This window comes from Nanorana parkeri, unplaced genomic scaffold (genome assembly GCF_000935625.1).
Source record: "Nanorana parkeri isolate BGI_ZX_2015 unplaced genomic scaffold, ASM93562v1 scaffold342, whole genome shotgun sequence".
In the NCBI taxonomy this organism is placed as follows: Eukaryota; Metazoa; Chordata; class Amphibia; order Anura; family Dicroglossidae; genus Nanorana; species Nanorana parkeri.
In genome coordinates, this window is record NW_017306610.1 from 668,607 (window position 1) to 694,399 (window position 25,793).

At 40.5% G+C, this 25,793-nt stretch overlaps 1 protein-coding gene across 1 annotated transcript in view; it reads left to right on the forward strand.

Moving 5' to 3' along the window:
- Positions 1-25,793, forward strand: part of CUNHXorf57 (chromosome unknown CXorf57 homolog) — a 44,892-nt gene that overhangs the window by 6,697 nt on the left and 12,402 nt on the right. Inside the window, exons 2-5 of the mRNA XM_018558480.1 lie at positions 7,546-7,688; positions 10,298-10,490; positions 18,555-18,663; positions 24,480-24,571. Of these exons, the coding sequence (XP_018413982.1) occupies positions 7,546-7,688; positions 10,298-10,490; positions 18,555-18,663; positions 24,480-24,571 (537 nt within the window). The remainder of the gene's footprint in view (positions 1-7,545; positions 7,689-10,297; positions 10,491-18,554; positions 18,664-24,479; positions 24,572-25,793) is intronic.

A 25,793-nucleotide genomic window follows, 5' to 3' on the forward strand; every position in this document is an offset into this window, starting at 1 on the left:
TTTTTTTTTTTTTGTTTTTAAGATTCCCTGAGTTCGCCTTTTAATTGTTGATCAGCTACTTTTGCTGATACAAACACTGACGGCATACAATTCAAAAACTATATGTAAAAACACATTTTTAAAATAAAATGTAGCCACCTTTCTAATAACATTTGATATGAGAGCTGCTGAGGGGAAATTTTGTCGGGGAAGGGAGATTACAGAGCTGTTATAGCAGTGTACAGTATAATGATTAATCCTGAGATATGTTGACTAAAATTTGTAGACCACCATAACCACAATCTTCTGACAAAATATTGCTCAGTGCTGAGAAAAGGCAGATGACGTCTGCTTGTTTCATCCAGGATTGTGCCATGGTAGAAGTAAGGTAAGTGTTTGAAATTTGCTGTGGAACGAGTGTTAAAATTGTTAGTTTTCTGAAAAATCAGAGAAAACCTGTGCTTAGAGAAGTATGGGTCTACCAACTGTAATTTTGTTTTTGGTACATTGGTTATTTGCCTCCCCGGTTTTGTCCAGCTCTTCAGTATAATGTTTTTTTGTCCACCCACATGCAGAGTAGACATGAGTCATCATGCACCATTGTATAATGGATATTGTGCTTTAATGTTTATATTTAGATATGCCTCATAATGAAGGCAGGGTAGAAGGCGCGGCTCTTCTTAGATTGCACACCAAACTTTTTTTTTTCTTTTTTTCCAAAATATTTTATTTGACACAAACATAAGCACAATGTGACCAAATGACTACAGTGCAATTCACACCAAACTTTTTCCATCATGGGGTATATGGACCCTGTAGAGGACAACTGGATTTTGAGCATGCATACTTAAAGTGTACTTCCACTTTTGCAGTCAATTTAGAATAACACCTATTTTATGTTTGTTGTATGTTCCCATTCACATAGCATAACCTAAAATAAAAAATAAAATGTTCTGCTTACATGCAGTTCCGGGCGAGTGGTTTTCTTCTACATTTAGCCCTGCTGCAGGCAAGCAGGGCTAAATGTAGTGCAGGAAAGCCATTCTGTACAAGTAATCACTTTTAATCAGCCCGATTGGGCCGAGAGAACCTGTCACCTCCGAATTGTTAGCCCCTGGGTGATAGCAATTAATTTAAGTGAAAAAAGTTTAAAAAAATAAATAAATGGACATTAAAAAAAATAAGTAAAAAGTAATAACATTAAAAAAATAACATAAATATTTAAAGTAAATAGAAATAAAAAAAACAGAAAATAATGACATACAAATAAAAATAACAAAGTAAAAGATAAAAAAAAAAATTAAACCAGCTCTGCTGCCCCCACCATCTGCATGTGAATAAACGCACACAAAGGCCATTGTGTGTGCGTGATGAGTGCTGCCCCCATTCCCCTGTGTGCCATATTGTGGTAGTCGGGCAGCAGCGCTCTCTAACACGCACAATGTGCATTATAAAGGTTGAGAAACACACACACACACACACACTACACACTATACACACACACACACACTATACACACTTCCCCTCTGCCAGTACGGGTGTACTCTCTGTACCCCATACTGCAATCCAGCGCAGCCCTGTGCCATGGATTTTGAATTCTGCTTACAAATCGTAAGCACTCGTCAGTGTGGTCACTTGACCATGCTGACCAATGAGAAACACTTCTAAGCACAGTTAAATGCGATTTTTGGTTACAATTAATTTTTTATCACGACAAGTTGATTATCATGAGGGACAAGTAGATCGGGCCCCTGCTTTAGTCCTTGGATAAGTAGTGTGGGTTTTTTTTTATTCCACACCCCTGATTGTATGTTAATGAGGGGAAGCTCAGTCAGTCTGACTCTACAGTTTCACCTCAAACTGCTCAGAGTAGCTTGGAGTCTGCACAAAGGCCTTCATCAATGACACAGCTAAAAGTTTAGAAATATATATATTTTTTAAATGTATTTTTTGCACTCACATATAGTGTTGTTTTCTCAACTTTGCCTGCAAGAGTGGACATACACTTTAATGATTGAGTTCTAATAATTAAAAATAACTGAACATTGCAAGCCGTAAATAAAAATAGGCAGGCAGAGGGTAGAGGACTAGTTTAGTTTATTGCTCTTAGAAGGACTTTTACAAAAATTAGAATGCCTTGGTGTGTGGATGTAAGTCTGGCGTAGTAGTTGTTCCTAGACTGCATGTCATCCGGAGCCTCCATGATTGAAAGAACCGAAATCCAATGAATAAAAGGGGGCAGGGACAGTAAGGCCGGGGAGGCGAGGGTTAGTTGATTCTAGACATCCTTTAGCTAGGATATGAGGTGGGCCCTCTTTCACTTGCTGCAGCTTCCTATTCACACTGTGAGCAGTGAAATCAGAGTAAGCAAATTGAGTGCATGAGAGGAGCCTGTACAACTGGGCAAGACTGTATTTCAGATTTCATTTATTTTAGTAGATGGTAAATTGCAGTCATCCTGATATTTAGTCATCAAAGTTGGTCATGAGATAAATACAAGGGGCTACCTTTGCAAGGTCATAATGACAGCCAGGCAACTGTCATTTTCAAAAAGGGCCACTTTATCAGTGTCAATATCTTACAATTCCTACAGGAAGGGCTACATTTGTATTTAACATAAAACCTAGAACTAGGTTGCAGTTTGAACAGCATGTCAGTCTAACAATGTGGCTTACGCCAGGGTTCTTGAGACATTAATATACTAACAGTCTGAGTTTTTATTTAGAATCAAAGCATTACTTGTGCTGACTGACAACTGTGTAGCTGTTATTGTAAAATGTCTATTGCTTGCAATATTTAATGTGTTGTACGCAGAATGAACTGCAGCTTTTTCATTGACCATGTTAGTGCACAATAATAAGTATATCTTTTGAGTTGGCTATGAATCATGTACGCTGTGTTTTTCATTGTGTTGTGCATGCAGGCAGCACTGAATGCATGGTGTACTCTGTGATTAAAATTTGTATCAATCCACTGAAGCTGCAAATTGGGCCTCATATTTTCTGCTGCAAGCTCGGTTTTGGTCTTGTTGCTGTAGCCTCTTATGTGATGTAGCGGTTGGTTAGGCTTGTACCTATAATAGCAGTTCTGTTCAGTTCAGTTCTAAAATGAGCAATAGAATGGAAATGGATAATCTCCTCCATGACTTTAGGAGCTGCAGTATTTATAGCCTTTAGTTGTACAGTATATTTGTTGAGCTGGCCATACACTTGTAATGCTCAATTTCCCCATCCACGAAAAACAGTGTGGATGTTAAGTACCCCTGCCATTGTACAGTGGTACCTCGGTTCACAAAGTTAATTCGTTCCACGATTGTGGTCGCCAACCGAATTGGTCATAAACAGAATCAAATTTCCCCATAAAATATAATGTAAATAAGGTTAAACTGTTCTGACACCTACGAACGTTGTCAGGGAACGCTTTTGGTTGCGAACGGAATAAAATTTTCCCATAAGGTTCAATGCAAATGAGGTTAATCCGTTCTGAACCATATGTAAATTCATTACCGCTCTGCACTTTCTTTTTACCACCATGCTTGCTCTGCACATTCTTTTTACCACCATGCTTGCTCTGCACATTCTTTTTACCACCATGCTTGCTCTGCACTTTCTTTGGAGCCATGCTGGATTGAATAATACTGTACAGTACTGAATGTGCTAAAAAGCACACATAAAAGCTTCATATACTAATTTCCTCAGGGAACCCAAAACTCAGTATAGCCCGCTATATGCTGAGGGCATAGAGACGTGCTGCAGTTAGGACAGATCCCAACAGTATTGTTGAGATACACCCCGCTGGCTGATTGACAGCTGGCTCTGCCTCTCTAGAAGCAAAGCCAGCCGTGCCCATCCATTCCTCTAGTCAGCGCTGAGAGGAGGGGGGAAATGGGGAAAATCGCTGCGGGGAACGGTGACTGACGGTCACTGCTCTCTGCAGGTAGAGGTTCGAGGAGTCGGCAATCGGCGGTATGTGTTGGCTAACTTTCCGATCAACAGCTTCAGTGTCACAGGTCGGCTTGAATTATGGGAATGTGTTTTTTACTCACCCCATGATTCTCCTTTTTAAAGCAGGCTTGCCACCAGCAGTTAAGATCTTTGTACAGAAGGTGTGTCATGCCACCTAGATGGTCCAAAATTAATCTTATGAGCTTGGAGCTCACTCTTTCAGGGACATGATAAAAGTATATGTTAAATCGGTAAAAACTCTAGCAGCTATATTCAGATGCTGTTTTTCTTTCTTAACCAATTTACTGCACTTCTGTATCAAACCTCCTAAATGATTAGCTACATTTCAGCTGTGACATTAAAATGATTGCTTTGAAAATAGTCCTCATTAATTGTAATATACTGCAGATGGTGTGAGCTCATTTCCAGTCCAGCATTTTGAGAACAACAGAAACTACAGCAGCAGTTAAGACACATTCTGGTTGTAAGAACAGACACATATGGGCAATCTGTATAAAGGCTTGAAAAATGAATGGCAGTTGTTACCTATAGCAGCGAGTTAGGTAGTGTCACTGATCTTTTGAAGAAAAAATAGCCGAAACGTAGTTGGCTGTAATGTGGAAAAATTAAACTAGGAATGCACAAATGTCAATTGGAAAAAATGATGGTTAGAAAGTTGCACAACAATGCATAATACTTTTTCCTAGATTTTTAAAATTGTCATCAAATTGTCAATGTAACTAGCACATTACAAATCCATATCATTGTTAAAGCTGAATGCCAGGGTAGTGAACAATTGCACCATGCAGCTGAAACCCCCACTGCTGCACTGCAAGGGTAATACTCTGACCAACGCAACCCAAGCAGATGAACCCTATAGAAGTCTATGGAGCTGTAATATGCAGGTACAGCCAGGAGAGAGAATTTGCAGCACTGGATCTAAATAAATGGAAGTAGCGCCTGTTTAATCTCGGTAAGTATGCATTTGTGGAGGGGGAGGGGGGGGCGTGGGATCAGTTGGCTCCATTCATAGGAACAAAAAAGATAAGTGCACTTATCCTTTTGAAGTGTTGTTACACCCATGAGCTATCAAGTTTAATGTGTTAGCATCACTCCCATGCTTATTTGTATCAATCCACTGAAGCTGCAAATTGGGCCTCATATTTTCTGCTGCAAGCTCGGTTTTGGTCTTGTTGCTGTAGCCTCTTATGTGATGTAGCGGTTGGTTAGGCTTGTAACTATAATAGCAGTTCTGTTCAGTTCAGTTCTAAAATGAGCAATAGAATGGAAATGGATAATCTCCTCCATGACTTTAGGAGCTGCAGTATTTATAGCCTTTAGTTGTACAGTATATTTGTTGAGCTGGCCATACACTTGTAATGCTCAATTTCCCCATCCACGAAAAACAGTGTGGATGTTAAGTACCCCTGCCATTGTACAGTGGTACCTCGGTTCACAAAGTTAATTCGTTCCACGATTGTGGTCGCCAACCGAATTGGTCATAAACAGAATCAAATTTCCCCATAAAATATAATGTAAATAAGGTTAAACTGTTCTGACACCTACGAACGTTGTCAGGGAACGCTTTTGGTTGCGAACGGAATAAAATTTTCCCATAAGGTTCAATGCAAATGAGGTTAATCCGTTCTGAACCATATGTAAATTCATTACCGCTCTGCACTTTCTTTTTACCACCATGCTTGCTCTGCACATTCTTTTTACCACCATGCTTGCTCTGCACATTCTTTTTACCACCATGCTTGCTCTGCACTTTCTTTGGAGCCATGCTGGATTGAATAATACTGTACAGTACTGAATGTGCTAAAAAGCACACATAAAAGCTTCATATACTAATTTCCTCAGGGAACCCAAAACTCAGTATAGCCCGCTATATGCTGAGGGCATAGAGACGTGCTGCAGTTAGGACAGATCCCAACAGTATTGTTGAGATACACCCCGCTGGCTGATTGACAGCTGGCTCTGCCTCTCTAGAAGCAAAGCCAGCCGTGCCCATCCATTCCTCTAGTCAGCGCTGAGAGGAGGGGGGAAATGGGGAAAATCGCTGCGGGGAACGGTGACTGACGGTCACTGCTCTCTGCAGGTAGAGGTTCGAGGAGTCGGCAATCGGCGGTATGTGTTGGCTAACTTTCCGATCAACAGCTTCAGTGTCACAGGTCGGCTTGAATTATGGGAATGTGTTTTTTACTCACCCCATGATTCTCCTTTTTAAAGCAGGCTTGCCACCAGCAGTTAAGATCTTTGTACAGAAGGTGTGTCATGCCACCTAGATGGTCCAAAATTAATCTTATGAGCTTGGAGCTCACTCTTTCAGGGACATGATAAAAGTATATGTTAAATCGGTAAAAACTCTAGCAGCTATATTCAGATGCTGTTTTTCTTTCTTAACCAATTTACTGCACTTCTGTATCAAACCTCCTAAATGATTAGCTACATTTCAGCTGTGACATTAAAATGATTGCTTTGAAAATAGTCCTCATTAATTGTAATATACTGCAGATGGTGTGAGCTCATTTCCAGTCCAGCATTTTGAGAACAACAGAAACTACAGCAGCAGTTAAGACACATTCTGGTTGTAAGAACAGACACATATGGGCAATCTGTATAAAGGCTTGAAAAATGAATGGCAGTTGTTACCTATAGCAGCGAGTTAGGTAGTGTCACTGATCTTTTGAAGAAAAAATAGCCGAAACGTAGTTGGCTGTAATGTGGAAAAATTAAACTAGGAATGCACAAATGTCAATTGGAAAAAATGATGGTTAGAAAGTTGCACAACAATGCATAATACTTTTTCCTAGATTTTTAAAATTGTCATCAAATTGTCAATGTAACTAGCACATTACAAATCCATATCATTGTTAAAGCTGAATGCCAGGGTAGTGAACAATTGCACCATGCAGCTGAAACCCCCACTGCTGCACTGCAAGGGTAATACTCTGACCAACGCAACCCAAGCAGATGAACCCTATAGAAGTCTATGGAGCTGTAATATGCAGGTACAGCCAGGAGAGAGAATTTGCAGCACTGGATCTAAATAAATGGAAGTAGCGCCTGTTTAATCTCGGTAAGTATGCATTTGTGGAGGGGGAGGGGGGGGCGTGGGATCAGTTGGCTCCATTCATAGGAACAAAAAAGATAAGTGCACTTATCCTTTTGAAGTGTTGTTACACCCATGAGCTATCAAGTTTAATGTGTTAGCATCACTCCCATGCTTGCTAAAATGCTGGCTTGTTTTTCTCTGTGTTTTCTTGTCTAGAAAAGGAGTACTGGAATTGCTTGCCATGAACACTTCAGTCTAAAGGGTGACTACACTGCCTTCTGGGGTCTCCCTAAAGCCCAATATAGCCACCCTATCAAGTGCACTCCCAACCAAGACTACAACTGCATGTGATTACTATAGTTTGTTAGGGCACTGTATAAAGATGTATTAAAAAAACAAATCTATACTGCATAAAGATGTTTAAAAAGCTGAATGTATAAAGTTTATTTTAAATTTAAGGTTCCATGAAGACCTTGCAATTACAAATTATAGTCAAGTGTAAGATTACCCACTTAATTTTTGTTTTTTATATAGTAAATGTACAATGTTTCTATTTCCTCCTAGTGTCCAAAGTATGTTCACTACAGAGGCTGGAGCCAAGATGGAGGTCAAAATTGTCACTTCCTCCCCTGCTTGTACGAATAATGCATAAATCCAGACTTCGATATTTTGGCAAAGCTGACAAGAAGATTCAATATCCTTACCAGGTAAGATAAACATTCCTCTATTTGTATTGTTGCTTAAAGGAGAACTATGGGGTCAGTGCTTTTCCCCATAGTTCTCCTAAGGGTAACGGGTGGACATAAACTAGCGTCCTCCCGTCACCCAAAGCTCAGTATACCACAAGCTACAGCTCGCGGTATACTGAGACGCCGCAGCCGGAACGGATCCCGACAATGCTGTCTGGATCCACCCAGCTGCGTGAGTGACAGCTGGCTCTGCCTATCTAGAAGCAGAGCCAGCTGTACCCGCCCCCTCCCTCGTCCGTTCTGCCAGTCAGCGCTGGAGGATCGGACAGGGGAGGAGGGGGATCCCGTGAGTGACGGTCACGGCTCTCTGCACGGATAGATCGAGAAGTGAGCAACAGTATGTGTTCGCTCACTTCCCGATCTACTGAGCCGACCTGTGACAGTTTCATTGTCACAGGTCGGCTCAGATTACGAGGCTGAGTGAAAATCACTCGCCTCATAATTCTCCTTTTTTAACTTAATTTTGAAACGGGGGAAAGTTGTCTTCCGTTCAATAAATCTTCAATCATTTATGGAATTACAGCAATGTGTGTGTATATGTGTGTATGTATGTATATGTATGTGTGTGTGTGTGTGTGTGTGTGTGTGTGTGTATATAATATATTAAAACAAAATTTTATAATAATATAAAGCCAGTTGTACAGAATTGGATATATCTGTGCCACACTATACATTAATTGTTCTGGAGTCTGGACATGTGCTCATCTATTGTACATCTATTGTACATCTATTTCACTAGGGGGATACAAGCCTTAGTTAGCAACAGCATGATCTAAATATTCATTTCATTATTCAATGTCTCTTTTTTTTTTATAGTATAAAAAAAAGACATTGAGAAATTAAATGAATATTTAGATCATGCCATTGCTAACTAAGGCTTGTATTCCCCAGCGTATTGTCTTGTTGGAAGAAGCCATCTGCAATGGGATACGCCATGGACATGATAGGATGAACTTGATCAGCAACGATACATTGGTATGTTGCGCTATTCAGACGTTGTTCCACACGAATTAAAGGGCCGAAAACATGCCAGGAAAACATGCCCCAAACCATAAAACTGCCCCCACCAGCTTTAGGGGCTGTACTCGTGCATGTTCGGGTGCATGCTTTCATGCTGTTTCCGCCAAATTCTCACTCTGCCATCTGCATGATGCAACTGGGAGCGTGATTCATCGGACCACATGACTTTTTTCCAATGCTCGACTGTCCCATCCTTGTGTTCCTGTGCGAATTGGAGACGTTTTATCTTGTTAACTGCAGACAGCAAAGGTGTTCGAACAGGCCTTCGGCTTCCATATACCATACGATGCAGTGTACGGCGAACAGTGCGTTCAGAGATCATTTGAGAGGATCCCTGATTTAGGATCTGCAGTAATTTGATGCACTGTTGCCCTTCTGTTGTCTTGTATCAGTCTTGCCACTCTCCTTTCTGCCCTAACATGATGGCCACAATTCGCACATTCAGACCCAGATTTTCGGCTGACAGTCCAGTCTTAAAACACTTTAACAACAGCTGCTCTTGAACATTTAACGAATTCTGCTGTTTTGCTGATACTCGCTCCATGGCCCCGAGCGCCAACAATCATCCCACGTTCAAAGGCTGTTAAATTGCGTTGTTTACCTATATCTTCAGGAGAAAAAAATCACCTACTGTTGTGGTAAACAACCTGCCTCCCTATTTATAATGGTCTGGCCATCTAGCAACTTCAGCGTGAAATTATAGCTAATTTGCCAACAAACGTCATAGAAACTATCCCACTAGGAGCATTGTGGAACTCCAGTTAAATCTGAAATAAATGCACTTTAAAGGGATGTGTAATAAAACAGACTTATATGGGGGTTTTTTATGACCAAGACTGTTTTAAACCACTTTAGTCAGGAAAGCATTAATATTGCCTGTTTACATAGCTCATTTACACTCACAAGGAAATGGCACATAGGTTACAGAAGGAACTCTACAAAATTTCCGTGAGGCAAAATATGCCTTTAAAGGATGAATGCACTTTGTCACAAAATAAGGGTACCAACACCACTCTTGCCTTTCCCGTCTCCTGCTATGTGTACCTTTGCACTGCCCCTGCCAGCCTTCAAATGTTCCGTACGCCGCACCTCAGCCTGGCAGCAAGCATTCAGCATATGCTTGCAAATTGTGAGCACTTATTGGTCCGCATGGCCACAGTGACCTATGAGAAGCGCTTTTTACTTCTGGGAGTACCCCAAGACACATATATAGTGTGCTTTGACTCCCTATAAATAGCAAATGTGATTACTTAGTTCATTGTGGTACACTGTGTTTGTAAATAGCGTAGGAACTTTTTTTTTTTTTCTGCATTAGGATGCAAAATAAACTTAAAGACTAGTGTAAGTGAGGCGTTTTCTCACTTGTTGAATATGGGAAATGTCATTTGATGGTACTTTTGTAGGGAGCAGTATTATGCTGTCATGACTCCCTGTATTATGTGTCGTGCAGGTTTATACTAATTTTTGGTCACTTGGTGATTGCTAATGTTTGTGCGTATTAATAATAATAATATTATAATTTTATTTCCCCACCACTGTGATTCTAGGCCTATTTTGAAGTTGCTGATCACTCTGGTATGATGTCCATGGTGATGTGGAATTTTTTGTGCCTGGAATGGTACAACACACTTCAGATCGGTAATGTCGTCTTACTCCAGCAGTATGCTTTGAAGAATAGCTATCCAAACAGGACACTCCCAACAACTTGCAATACGCAGGTGAAAAGACTGCCTAATCTTGGTAAAGTATTACTGAGGTAATGTGATTTACCTCAGTTGATTGTGTTATTTATTTACAGGTTTAAAAACTTGTCCTTGCCCATGCACCACTCCTGCTTGCACAAAAATTCTAGTGTCTTACTGGCTGAAAATGTTCCACTTATGGTATCTTATTTTTAATAGAGGCTAGAGAGTTAAGCCACCTACTGCTTTCTTAACATAACTTTTAATAGAAAATGAAAGGATGAGATGAATCTAACTAATGATGTTGTAACTAAATGTATGTGTTTTCAGACAAAGAGGCGCTTGCCGTTTTGGTTAATACAGAAGCTTTATTTTTCAGCCCAAATGTCTTCTAAATATGACATCTTGTTTTTAAGACTGTCCCAGTTTCATTATATATTTGAGTCATCAGTTAAAAGAATGATGTTTTCATTTTTTTCTAACACCTATATAATGCAAATTAGCAGCTGTGTTATTCCACAGGTCTCTGTTCTTGTTACTGCATATTAGAGTTCCGTCATGAGAAGGTTAGAGTAAAAGGCAGGTCTGGATCCACAGGAATGAGACTATATCAGGACTTGCCTAAAAATCTGGATGATGAGACAGATGTTAGAGGTTTACAACAGAACTCCAATCATGCTAAATACATGATTCACAATTCTATGTCAAACATCAGTATATATGTGAATGATCCTGACTACTTTTGTCATTTGCCCTTCCCTACTATGCTATATAAGCAGATGATGATAAGTCTTCAGATATGGCTTCCTGTGTCACCTACTTCTCAAGCTTGCAAACTATAAATATCTGGTGAGACCCCCAACAATAAACTGATGAGACCCTCCCTTGGTTTTCTCCTATTTATCTGCCCTAAAAACGCACTTAAAAAATAGTTTATTGGCTACTAGAGTGAATCATAAATTTTACTTATAGTAGTGCTAACCTGCTAAAGTGATTATCTTCCCATTGTAGTTCTGCCTCCCTATAGCAGCCTTTTTGAGGATCCTCATGGTAGAGCTGGCAATTTTACTCCTCAACAGAAAACTCTCTGTACCTATTGAGGATGCCCCAGTGTTTAAAGATTCTACTGACAAAGGCTTGGAGGCTCTTTCCAAATTACTTTTTTCTGTAGCCATTCCTGCTAATGCAGCCTACCATTGGTGTGATGTCAGTATATCAAAACCTGGGTGAATAGATTAAACTAATGTCACAGAATCCAGCTGTTGCCATAGATCCTCTAGTGTTAGAACATTTACAGTTTGCGCCTTCCACCCTACACTATTGTGTGGATAACTTATTCAACATTGCATGTCTAATTTCCAAATTGTGTATTCTCTCTGTGAATATGCAGAGGAACCTTTGGCTAAACTAGTGTTCTGCGGAAAAGGCATATAAAAAGTGCTAGCTACACATTTACTTCAGCAGAAGAAGCCCATACCTCACCATGTAAAGCCTCCTTCCACTGAGAAAAATAATTTACTTTTCTCTCAGGCTTCCAATTCCAAACCCAAACCTGGAAGCCAGTATAGCCACAAGCCTTGGACCTAAAAGTCCCAATCTAAGCCTGCAGACAAGTCCTCTTTCATGGAGGGGCGCTCCCACATTTCAAAGTGGGGGGCATCTGTTAGTCTTTGGACACCTGGTCAGAAAGCATCTCGGATGCCTGCATAAAAGATGTAGGCTATAAACTGGAGCTTCAAACCCTTCCTCCACCCAGCTTCATGTTGTCCAACTTGCCTACATCTCCAAAATGACTGGTAGTTTTCCACACACCAGTTGCAGATCTGTTAATCCAGAGTGTTATAGCTGTTTGTACCCACAGTGGAATGGCTTCAGGGTTTTTTCTCCAACCTTTCCACTGTTTCAGAACCAAAGGGAGGCATTTGCAACATCTTTGACTAAAGGATTTAGAAGTCTTCATTCAAGTCCAAAAGTTTTGCTTGTTATAGCATGTCCAAAAGTTTTTTGCATGTCATAGCATTATTAGAGAGACTATCTAGCTTCTGTGAACATCAAGGATGCTTACTTGCATGTTCCAAATTTTCCACCACATCAACGGTACCTGCGCTTTGCTGTAGTTGCTTAACACTACCAGTGTGTGGCCTTACCAATTGGCCTGTCCTCAGCGCCTTGAGTGTAATAGCCTTGTTGCACTCATAGTGCATTCTCACTCTGAGATATCTAGACAACCTTTTCTAGAGGGAACAGTCGGCTCAACTCCTGTTCAACAATGCTCTTTATCCGCTCCAGGCTGTGAAAAGGTTCGATTGGATCCTGAAACTAGCTCAGGAATCCAGCTCTGGAGTTGAGGAAAGCCTTTCTCCTTTTGTCTTGGATAGTTCTAAAAATGGATGCCAGACTAACAGACAGGGAAGGCGCCTCCAGACATCTCATCAGTGCAGGGGACTTGGGCACTAGAACGGCTATTGGCCCTGAGTACCATAAAAGGATTAATCTCGGCCCTTGCTATCTTATTTCAAAGACCACTTGCCTTCCCATTCCTTGATTTAAGACTTTTTTTACAGGGTTTCTCTCATGTGACTCCTTCTGTACAACATCCGGTGGCACCCTCTGCTATGTCGCTATTAAATTTACTGTTACATCTAGACTGTAGTCCATCTGGATGCTGATTATTCTGAGATCTGCAGGTTTCCCTAAGTCTGGTGAATTAATTGATTCTATCTGTTGCTGGGTTGGGGCCTCAGTGTACAGTGTGGGAGGGTAAATCCTCAGATTATGAATCTGCATCTGACTTTGACCAATCTCTGAGCAGGCTCACTCAGAGGTATGGCTGGAGGAAGGCGATGAGCCAACCCCACCAGAAGTGATCACCACCACCGCACCTTTACTCCTCATCACACGTAAATGTTCCACACTATCACACATCCAGTTACCCTGATTCACCTACCATCCTTTAATACTTCCCATCCACACATTTGACGCCAGGCAGTCGCGCTCCTGTTCCCTCTTTTTTGTTCAGCCTGTGCAAGGAACCAGCTTCTTGTCTACCATTTCTCGATGGCTTAGATAAATTATTGTTCACACTCGTAGCCTAAAGCCTACGCGTTCACTTTTTCCTGTCATGGGACGCTCTACTAGGTCAGTGAGTGCTTCTTCGGCTTTTTGGCATCAAGCTTCTGTTTTACAGATTGGCAAGGCTGCCAAATTGTCATCTGTTCACACATTCTCATAGTTTCAACAAGTGGATGTTCAGGCCTCATGCTAAGCTAGCTTTGGACATAAAGTCCTTTAGGAAGCTATTTGAGCTGCAAGCCCTTGCCCAGCACAGCCAGAATCGTTTTTGTTTTGAAGAGCGGGATTATAGCCTTTGTAGGCTGTTGATTGCTATCTCAATTGTCCATGTTTGAGAGGCTTTCTTTCCATCATTTGTTTATTTGAAGGGTGTTCTACCTGGAGTTGCCAGTAAATCTCCTGTATAAGGACCGTAAAAAATATTTCTAGTAAGAGAGGAGAATGCTTAGAACCTGAGTTTTTGTTGCTGTTTGTGTTCCCAGAGGGCAGATTTCATCTAACTTCCTGTCCACGTAGCACTAGTCAGATAGAACAGGAAGCACAAGATAATCTTAATGCATTTAAAACTTGATAGATCTAAACCTACAATAAAAAAAAATTGATAGAGCTGGTTTAACTTTTAAAATATATATTAAAAAAAACAAAAACTTAAATATCACTTTTTTGGTTAACTGACCTTTTAACTATGTTTTTTTTGGAGCATGCAAGAAAATCAGAGTATCTGAAAGAAATGCCCTCAAACCTAAACATACAAATTGTGTGGATTAAAACCCAGACCCACAGGTGCTAAACCATGAGCCATGTCAGATAATTTGTTAGATGGAAAAAAAATGACATAGAACAGGTAGCATATACACTGGATGAAATTAAACCGTTTTAAAGCAGTGCTATGGGTGACTAGTTCTAGGCTCTGTATCGTAGCCAATTCTTGCCTTTACTAGACCATGAATGTGTCTCTCACACATCAAGGTCAGTATAGCCATCAGTGTACGCCTCATTTTGTGGTCCATGCTCAGCGGTTATGCAATGCTATGATAACTCAGACTTTCTCAGAGTTGGATAGCATCCTGTGTTCTTGAACTATCTTGTGTTGACAAGTCGATAGGATTTGTTTCTGTTTCCCTGCATGAACTAAGCAAATTACTTGTCAGAGGCTGATGGATGAGTCAAGGGCCTTATTACTAGAAGGGGCTGGCTGCAAACCACAAGGGTGAGACGCCTCACAATGCGGCTAATATGATCTATTGCCTAGAACTGGCTGAAGTCGTATTTTTCAGCAATCAGGAATGGGAATGTACAGAAGCCTTCTATTGCTGAATTATTTATTAATGAAAAACCAAATGTGTTCTTTACAGATCAGGTTTAATAAGTTAACTTGTCTTTTACTACTTTTTGTTATTTCTCCCATATTTCATCTTTGCCACAGCGGTTGGTGTTCTGTAATTGCGTCTCAGATGGCATCTGGCTGTCTTTAATCTCCCATTAGGTATGACTGTTATCGCAGATTCTTACAGGAGTACATATTAAATATTCTTTTATCTGTCTGATAACTTTTCACAGTTGCCCAAATATGCCTTACGTTTCAAAGTTAATAAACATTTTCTAACAAAGCTGTTTAATGACAGAGACAGAGCACTCGCAGGTTTAGTATCGCTCCTGTCTCGATGGAAATATGATTTATGGTGTTGCTGAACAAAAAGAATCTTATTGCAAATGTTACTACTTTTGCATTTGTCTGGTCAATTAATTCACAAGTGTATAGCACCAGGTTTCTGGAGTTTTGCTTACAAACAAGACTATTTGTACTTAAAACTAAACTCCAGGCAAATGGATAACTATGCAGGTAAAAACAGATATGGTAAATGATTATTTATCCTTCCCAGGGTTTTGTATTTGTCATTCCAGTCCAGTCTCAGACAGCACAGCCATGTTGGTGATTTTTTCTTTCTACTATAGTTAGTGTATGAATCCCTTTGGTCTGTTACGAACACTTTCAGTGGTACAGTAAACTCCCCTTTATCCGGCATTCAAGCAACCGACCAATGATGATGCACACTAAAAAATTGCTGGTTGATTGGTGCACACTAAAACATTTTGTTAGCAAAATTATTTAGTTGCTAACTAAATTCTTTAAATCTTGCTGCTGGATTCCACAGTCAGCAGCAGAATATAAACAATGAGAAGCAATAGCTAGCCTGCTACTGGCTATTTTAGATTGCAATAGCCAATAGAAGGCTGGCTATTGCACCTGCCAACTGACCAGAGGTGCGGACCTGAGAGAGAGCTTTCTCGCTCAGGTCCGCTTCTCTGCTCAGTGGGCTGGGTTTTAATAGCTGTCCTGCTATTGGCCATTTTAAATTACCATAGCAGACTTGCTATTGCACCTGCCCACTGAGCAGAGGAGCAGACCTAAGAGAGGTGGTTGTTACTGTTCTCCACCACAATCCTTGTGGGTGCCGGATAACTGGGAAGTTTACTGTATATTTATCTGTTCAAAAAATGCAAAAAACATTTTTTTTGTGTGCATGTTACCTTTTGTAACTATTGAATGTCTCCCTTCTATGTCATGGAGAGCAGAATGTGTTCTATAGTCCTAACACCTCCTGTCCCAGGGTGACAACACTGCTTCTCCATAGTTACAGTCCAGTGAGTGAGAGTTGTCACCGAAGGACAAGTAGTGTGTTATTGGCAGGATCACTAGATGAAAATAAAGTTAAATGAGCTAATGCAGCGATCACATCTAAGGGTTGGTAAGCTGCAAAATACTATTTTGTTTTAGTTACACTTTTAAGAAAATCTGTCAAATAAGCACTACAGAAAGCTGTTAACTGATAATAATTACAGGTGACCAGAGGTGCCTGCACATTCCTACATCGCCGTTAAGTTTCAGGTACTTGTGTGAGTTAAGAGTGAGACTTGTCTGTAGCAAAATCATGCTTCTGTAATCTTCTGACAGAGACTATCCCTTTACACACAATCCTGCTTGCTCGAGCTGTTATTCTTCACCTCCAGCCATGATTAAGATCTAGGTTGAAAACTTGCAACTGTTGGGAACTGCTTTAAAACTTCTAGAACTGTTGTTTTTGCAACTCGCATAAAAGAAAAACAATATTCCAAGTGCAGCCTAAAGACTTGCAATATGTCACTTTCCTGGTCTGATAAGTTTTATTCTGGCAGGGGTTCTTTTATAAAAGTAATTTTCTTCGATACTGGATGTTATTTTACATCCTTTCTTGTTACACACATGTTCAGGTTTTTAGCCCATTGAAACCTCAATCAGAACACTTAATTACACACTACAAAACTCAACCAGAACAGTTATTTAGACTACTACCAAAACAATGATGTATTTCCTACAGTTATTTATTCACGACAAGAGCAAGTTTTTCATCATAACACCATGGGCCACAGAACAGCCAGGGCCCACCGAATAAACCACTACTGCTGAATTGCCTAATCTTTCAAATTATTTATTCATGTATATAGCACAATCTTAATTTCCCAGAGGTCATGTTTATCTATAAATTGTTGCAAGTACTGCACTGACTTGGAATTTTTCAGTGATTTTAGTGTTCTACTTTTTCCTTAAGAGAAGCTAGAATTATACTTTTAGAAATGACACATTTTCAGTCATTTGTAGCATTTTCTGTGAAGATAATTTTGACATTTTTATTTGCTTGCTGTTCTGCATTTTGAGAATAGTATATCTTACAGAGGTGTGTAAAGTGTGGTCAGTTGTATATTGTAAAATGTGCTTAGTTTTCTGGCACAAAGACTTATGAGATGAGTTAGATTTGTGGAGTTTTTTTCGGTTTCAGTCAGATGAGACCTGGACAATTTTGCTTTAAAAGCCAACAATTTTATTTATTTATTTTTAAGTTAAATTACATCAAACGTTTGTTTTTGTTTTTCTAATTCTATGGCAGAGCGAAGCACTGTCATGGGGTAAAGGATCTTATGCAATTATTAACTTTTTACAAAGTCAGCATTGGCATACGGTCTTTGAGGGACTTTGGCCACATGGGGTAGATGACCAAGAACTATGAAGTTGTAGTATATCTGCTAATGCTTTGATTTCCACCCTATTGTGACAGATGTGTTCAAGAGAGCAACACAATCTATTGCACTGGTAAGTCTCAGGTGGGAACCTAAAACATGCCCAATTAGGGTTATGCAGGAGAAGAGTGGCAGGGTTTATTTGTTCCTATATAGAACTATTCCACGCCCTGCAGATTCCATGAGAATTGTTGTTTTCAACCTACGGTAAGAAGGCATTCAGTTGCCTGATCCCTGTTTGTGATAGCAGAGTTTTTACCTTATGTGAATTCGTTATTTGAATACAGTTAAAAATGGGGAAATGTATTTTTAAATGTAGGGGATTTACCAGTTTGTCAGTGCTGGCACCAGATTTGGGGAAAACAAATTCAATAACTTGCAGTGAGTGTGTTTCCTGGTTTGGTTTCTCTTTATGAAAGGTGTATGTGTGTGTGTACTGTATGTGTGAAAATAAAATGTACACACACATATGTTATAGTCAGCCACATGTTCTTGTACTTTGAATTAAATTGCCTTATTCATTTGAATAGGCTGCCAATAATACAGCAAAATGTAAGAGCACAAAGAGATTGGCATAATGGCGCACTGATTAATTTTACATGTGTTACGGCAACACAGTGGTGTGAATAGGTTCTAAAAAAATGTGATGAAGCCAGCATGACTAAAAAAAAAAAAAAGCAGCTTTTTTTGTGGTGGCACTAGTTCTACAGTAATGAATTCCAAAAGTGTTTTTGCTGTTTTTCCTTTTAGAAGGGCATCATAATTTGGCAGAAATCACATGACTATCATGACTAATGCTCCAGCATTTGGTCCCATGACTGGCACTGGAGGTTTTTGATGGCTGTCTTGTGCTGTTTTCTCATAGGAATAATGAAATCATACAGAAAGTTGTCTGAATGGTATAGGTTTACTATAAAGGTGAATTGCAACTTAAAATAACAACAATACTGTGTGCAATTTTGTGGCGTTTAATGTTTTTGTTTTTTTTCCCCAGAAATTAGCTTGAATGCCAAAGATCCTGTATCCAAGATTTCTGTTCTTCGAAAAGAAGATGTGAAGCCTGAATGGAGACTACCCAATGTGAAATACCAATTTATCACAAGGTGGGGATTACTGATTACAAGATTTTGCTCACACATACATACTACTAATTGTCACACATGACAAACACCTTTTTTAATATATTTTTATTAAAGTCTCACGTTTGTATTTTTCACAGCTCATTCACCTAACTCCCACAGCATATGTTGCTTTTTATCCCATGCTTCTGTGCGCAGCAGAAGTGGAGATCCAGAGGGTGACCGTGAACCCCCACCCCAATTCCCTATGGACAGGCCTCATGATTGGCAGTGCTTGTCTCCCTGTCTCTGCACTTTCCGGGTATAAAACAAGATTCCCCTCCTAGTACTAGCGCCTGTGCTGACTCCAGTGAAGGTGTGCCCCCCACCCCTGCATTGCCATGATTCCTGTGCATGTCAGGAAATGGAAGGGACATAGAGACAAGCAATGTCAATCACGTGGCCTGTCCCTTTTGCAGAGTGGTTTGAAATGGTGGGGTGAGGGAGAGGGAACCCTCTAGAGCTGCGCTTCAGCTGCACATAGAAGCAACAGACAAAAAGCAAACATATACTGTGGGAGTTAGGTGACTGAGCTGTGAAAAATAATACAGGGTGATACTTCTTATTACCAGAACTATTCTGTAAAAAAAAAAAAGGTATCTAATTTCCATGCTTTCCAATGGTAATAGGATACATGTATACATGTCTTGAAGTAAACACTAGGGAAACAAACAAAGCTTTCTGGCACGCACATGTATTTTTACATTGTTATCCTTCAAAGTGCCTGTGCAAATGCCAAATTTCTGACATGCTTGGCCTACTAAGAGGCCATTTTAGGTAGGGAGCCTATGCTTAATCTGTGTTGCCAACTATCTGCTATAATTTATGGTATTTATTAGAAGTGTTTCTTGGGTATTGATTTTAAGCCTGCTCCATGAATTGGTTTGATATAGAAATGAATGTGGCAGATGTAATATTATGAGTAATTTCACAGGGTTATCGGAGCAAGGGTTAAAATCTTCCACTAGGGATACCTGCTATTGTGACAACTCTAAGATGGCATTCCGCTCATTGATGGGAGAGATTTCCTTTCATATCCTATTGTGTCTGCAGGGCAGGATGTGATGGGAATTCTCTCCAGGAGGTCACAGCCAGCAGAAAAAAACCTGATGGAAGTATAGAGAGGTTAAATCCCTTATCTAAAAACCAAACACAAAAATGTTTTAATATACTTGCATAATCGTGGTAAGTCTTCAAAATCATAAAATTTCAAGATTAGCGCTAGTTTTCTTGTAATTGGGCCATGAAAATTTGTATTTAAATGTTGCTATATCCTGAACTCCATATAAAGTTTTATGGTTAAATTAAGGAAGGGTAAAACATAATTTGGGTTTTCTGTCTGTCTATGGCTTCACTGGATATATTTCCCCATGCTTCTTATTCTGTTGACTACACGTCAACAACGTGAAGGGAATTTTAACAGGAGCACAGCACCAACAAAAGCACTTTCTTAAGTGTGTATCACAGGTCACAGAATCAGTCTTGCACTACTTGCTTATATGCAGCTATATTTATGTGATTGGACAGTGACAAAGAAAGCTCTAGGGACAGCCTCATATAATCCCTTCTACTCCCAGCAAGTCTATTTTTCCCCAGTCATCTTCCAGGACAGCCATCGAGATATAGGCTCCGCCTGCCTGCAACAGGAAACACATCAACCACATTAAATAAATAGACAGTGTCCTTAGTTGTTGCACTCTCTGCTCTGTTTGTTTCTTTCTTGCTTTGTTACTTTCTTGCTTTCTTTCTTGTATGGTGACTGGCTTCACCCTGAAAAAAAATCCCTCAAACAGTTTGCTTATACCCTATTGAGGAGGAGTTCTAAAAAAATGGCCAATCTCTGTTGTGGACTTTGCTTTTCCCTGCCGTAACAAAATCCTAAGAATCCCTGGTAAGGGTGTCCCGGTCTTCAAAGAACCTGTGAACAAAAGGTTAGAATCCGTCATTAAGGCCTTGTTTTTCTTAGCAGGTCCAACTGCAAAATCTGCTTTTGCGAACCTGTCTATTTGTCAGATCTTAGCAGTCTTGTCCAAAAACCTAGCTAAGGATCCCAGATACATTTTGGTGGATTAGTCTGTCCTCCAGCTTCTGGAGCTGTTAACTCTAGTCCTGCACTACTGCCTAGATGGATTAGTGGACTCCGTCAAATATCCAGGATGAGTTTCCTATTGACTCATATAAGTAGGATAATTTGTCTCAAGTGTTTTCTGTGGAGCTTCAGTGCAAGAAGCGCCTTGTTAGAATGCCCTTTGTTGGTGACTTTGGTGACTCCTTTGACACTTTCATCAAGGAAGTCATGAAGGGGGGAGGGAAGATTTACCACTTGCCAGAGTGTGTGGTTGTCGACCTACACAACCATCTGGTCCCAGGACACCTCAAATGCCAAAGTCCAGAAGATCATATTCGGGGGCTACAAAGTAGAGTTTTGGTCTCTGCGTTCATTTTGCTTCATGCTGTGAGCGTCTCCATAAAGACAAACATATTTCTTCTCTGCTCTCCAGCAGCCCCTCTCTTAAGGGGGTCATAGTTCCAGTTCCAGAGGAGGAAAGGTTCTCGGGTTTCTGCTCAAACCTTTTCACCATTCCCAAGGCACATGGAGGCCTGCCATCCTGCTTCTTAGTTGCTGTCTTTAACTGCTTGGCTTTTGAAGCCCAGGTACTGAGGGACAGGAGCTTTGCAGATTCAGTCATCCCTAAACTAGGAGTTTTCATCCTAGTAAATACTACATTGGATGAATCCTATCTTTCATCCTATCCAGTCTGGATCATCATTTGGTCTCAAGTACCATCAAGGTGAAAGCCTTTGTGCATGGGGGCGTTCACATTGTTCCCCTTTTACGTTCCCTATTGATTCCGTGGGATCTCAACCTGGCTCTGTCAGCCCTCCAGAAGTCAGAAGCCCCATTAGGGATTTTCCTGTGTCTACCGTTACCCGCAAGGTTGCCTCTGCGTACCTCTGGAATGCAGTGTACTGCGTTCATGGGTGGGAGGGGGCATGGTGGTGCATTGAAGTAAATGGCACTGTAGCCACGCCCCACCACCAGCTGTGCAATCGTGCCTGCGTTCCGGTCCAGTGCGATCTGCAAAAATAGTGCTTGCAGCATTTTGGCAGAGCGCACTGAACCGGAACGCTGGCACTGATGTGCCACGCATTCTGGTGCGGGCGATCGGACTGCGGGGTGTGTGGCTACGGTGCCATAGACTTCAATGCACCACCACGCCCCTTCCCACCCATGAACGCAGGGAGCCGGCCAGAATGCAATACAGTGCATACCAGAGGCTGACCGCTCTGGAACACACTGTTTGTGGTGGGAACCGGCCCTTAAGGTCTCTCTTCTTCTCAAAGTGGTCTCCTCTTTCCACTTTGACCAGTACATTGTTCTTCTTTCTCCATGTCCTGCCTCAAAACATTCTAGGGAGATTTCTCTCCACTCTCTGGATGTGGTACATACTGTGCCAGTATCAAAAAAAGAAAAATTGTGTTACAGATGAAGGCAGTTCAAGGGTTAACCAATGGTGGGGACAAACCACAATGTTAGTTTTAAAGAAAATGTACTTTATTTCTGATCAAAAAACGGATATATACAAATTGCTGAACACATAGCTGACAGTTTCCTGTCCAATAGTTAAAACCGATGACTTAGTCAAACTGACTTCGATCTGTTTTGGGTTGGATATATATGCCCTTTAGTTTGCTGTACATAGATCCCTTAATGGTTGTGCAGTCTATTGGTCGTTTAGGGATTTTGATACTGGGGTGCATCAAGATGTTAGTAACAAAAGTTAATCACATCCACATGTTCTTAAGTTGATTGTAGTTTAGTAGTTCTTTTTAGTTCTTTACTAATCCTATATGTTGCAAAAAAAATTTGAAAGCCATTACACAGGCCTGTCTTGGATCGACAGCGAATGGATCCGTAACGGTTTTCAGCAACATTGGGCTTTTAGTCTGAAAATACTTTTAATTTAAGCAGAATGTTCTTAAGAACGTGCTTTGTGATTAGCTTATTCTTCCTTCTAAGTGTAGGATCCAATTTCAGGTTTATTGGAATCTTATCAAGGAGAAGCCGTTCTATGCCGGGTAACGTTACTTTTGTTATGTTGGTTCATGCACGTTTTGTTTCACTTAGTTCTTTCTGATCATTTTGGAAATTTGCCCACCATGCAATTTTAAGTTTCATAAGGAAAGACAGGCTTTGCATATAACTTCCTATATATTTGAATCAACTAGTTATTTTGACGTGCAGTTTGCACTGCAGCTACCTTCTGATTTTGTTTCATCATATTCTCAGTTTAAATTGTCAAGGATTGTGACAGGTTTATTTGAGAGGTGCAGAACAAAAGGAATTAATCTGCTGTAACCGTTATCTTGTCTGAAAAGAGCATTAATTGTAAGATTGCCTCGAGCGATGAAAGCAATACTGAATGATGTTATTTCCTATTTACAATAGTTCATTTTTTTTTTGGCCCTGGTCTTGATGCCAGTTGTATGACAAGTTATGAACAATCCCTATGCTAAAAGTCCCAAATCTAGTGTGATAAGAAATGCCAATACTGTACCGCCCGACAGAGAAAAGCCTTTTGATGTGTTCATTTGCTAATATTTCCCATGTAGGTGTTCTCAATAGAAATGAATTTGACGACTGTTATTTACATGCAAGATGAAGGAATGCTATACACTTTAATTATTTACAGCTAGCTGATTTGATGATGTGCATATAGACATATTGGATAACTATAGCATGGCAAATGGAAAAACTGCCCTCTGGCTACCTTGCTCACTCTGTCACAGAGCTCTATCTAGAACCTCTGCAGCTCTATCTCAGGCAAGGGAAACCTGTTGTGGTAGCCAGGGAGTCCACTCTCAGTCTGCCTGTTTTTTATTGCTTAAGATTATGTAAATATGTATATAGTCTGGGCACAAGTAAACTTTAATGTATGTAGAGGTCTTTACTTGCAGAATGAACAGTTCATTCATGTCCCGTATGTAAGCTCGTAGTGCCCAGCTACACATTTGTCTAAAAGCACTGTATTGCAGAAGAGCCTGACTGCTAGTGCTTGCCCTCCCTTTCTCATTCTTTGCGGTGGTGTACCGATACTATTCAGATTTAAAAGAGAACTATGAGGTGAGTGACTTTCACTCAACCTCATAGTTCGAGTCGACGTGTGACAATGAAACTGTCACACGTCGGCTCAATAGATCGGGAAGTGAGCGAACACATACCATCACTCGCTCACTTCTCGATCATGCACCTGCAAAGAGCCGTGACTGTCACTCACGGCTCCCTGCAGGGATCCCCCCCTCCCTGCTCTGATCCTCCAGCGCTGACTGGCGGACCGGATGGGAAGGGGGCGGGTACAGCTGGCTCTGCCTCTAGATAGGTAGAGCCAGCTGTCAATCATGTAGCTGGGTGGATCTCGAGAGTAATGTCGGGATCCATGCCGGCTGCGGCGGTCTCCGTATACCGCGAGCTGTAGCTCGCTATATACTGAGCTTTGAGTGACAGGAGGACGCTAGTATATGTCCTCTCGTGACCCTTAGGAGAACTATGGGGAAAAACACTTACCCCATAGTTCTCCTTTTTTAAAAATGTTTTATTATTCATGAAATTATAACTTGAATAAATGGTGTTTTTTTTTTTTTTGTGTACTTCAAATATAGGTACACTCATACCTATGCTCACAAAGGTTGAACTTCATAGACCTGTGTCTTTATTCAACCTCAAGTACCGCAGTAACTGAGGTTCATAGGTTTTTACATGTCTTAGATTTTTATTTTTCAACAGTTTATTTACATTTTAGATCAGAATTGAATCATTTACCTCATAACCAAGTCTGTGATGTTATTGGTCTTGTGACGTATGTGGGAAGATGTGAACGAAAACGGATCCGAGGTAACTAAACTACACAGTAAAAGCATTTTAAAACAAGCCCTCTTTCACCACTGTAACTATAGGTGTTGTCGAGACATTCATCTTCAAAGCTAAGTTCACAACAGAGGCACTGAAATCCTCCCAGCCACCCCCTCCCCCATATTCCTTAATTTTGCACCAGAATCATGGAAGCCAAAATGTGAGTAGAAAAGCTTGTCTTGTGCCAACATGTTGTAGAGAAGGACCAATGCTGTCTGTGTGAAAGTGGTCTCTTTGCAGAGGTCTTTCAGACCTATAGCTCTGCAGTCAGTAAAGCTTATGATGCTAGCTGATGAGGGAGTTCTAGTTTTGGCTCAGCAGCAAAGCGCCGCTCCTCTGCAGAAAGACCACTGTTTCTACACAGAGAGCATTAATCCTTCTCTACAACATGCTGGCAGGGGACCGGCGTGTTCTTTATTCAGATTGTGGCCTCCTTCTAATGAAAACAAACACTGACACTTTTTTGTACACCTTTTGCTTTACTACACTTGAATGTATTTAGTTTATTTAAACTATTAGTTCGGGTTAGCTTGAAAGGATGAGACTCGCACTGCTGTGCCTCCTGTGCCTGAATGAAGGACTTTCATACAATGGTGTGAGTCCCTAAACCAGAACAAGTATAAAGAGAAGGACTACTGACATTTCTTTGGCTTTCCTGATCTGCACAATTGTTCTTGTTTTGTCTAAAATGACTAAAACCTGCAGGAAAGCAAAATATCCAGGCAACAAACATTTTCAGTAGGAGGTGAGCAATGGCAGCATCGCATATTTCTCTTGTGAAGGTTTTACTTTAGGTGGACCTTCCTTGAAATACTGAAAATGAAAAACATTACTGCAGCCCAATTACCATCTGAAATGCAATCTATAGAAACTGTTTGCTGTTAGCCTCCCTTGATTTCCCTGTATTTGAACGGCTGGGGTAAAGACTCGGTAGTGACATGCTAAAATAGTGTCAATCAAAAAGCATGACTTACATTCTAGGAAATTTTAACTCTGCCACATTCTTAGAAGCTGATGGAGTGAGAATACCATGTTCTAAGAAATAGATGTTTTAAGTCACATGATTTCTTAGAGCTATAAGTGTGTGCTTCTAAGGTATTCACTTTATATAAAAAAACAAAAAAACTGAAATAAGCTGTTTAAACTCTCTCCTACATTATTTATATCCTGGTTATGGCTGTGACTGTTGAGGCATAGTTAATTG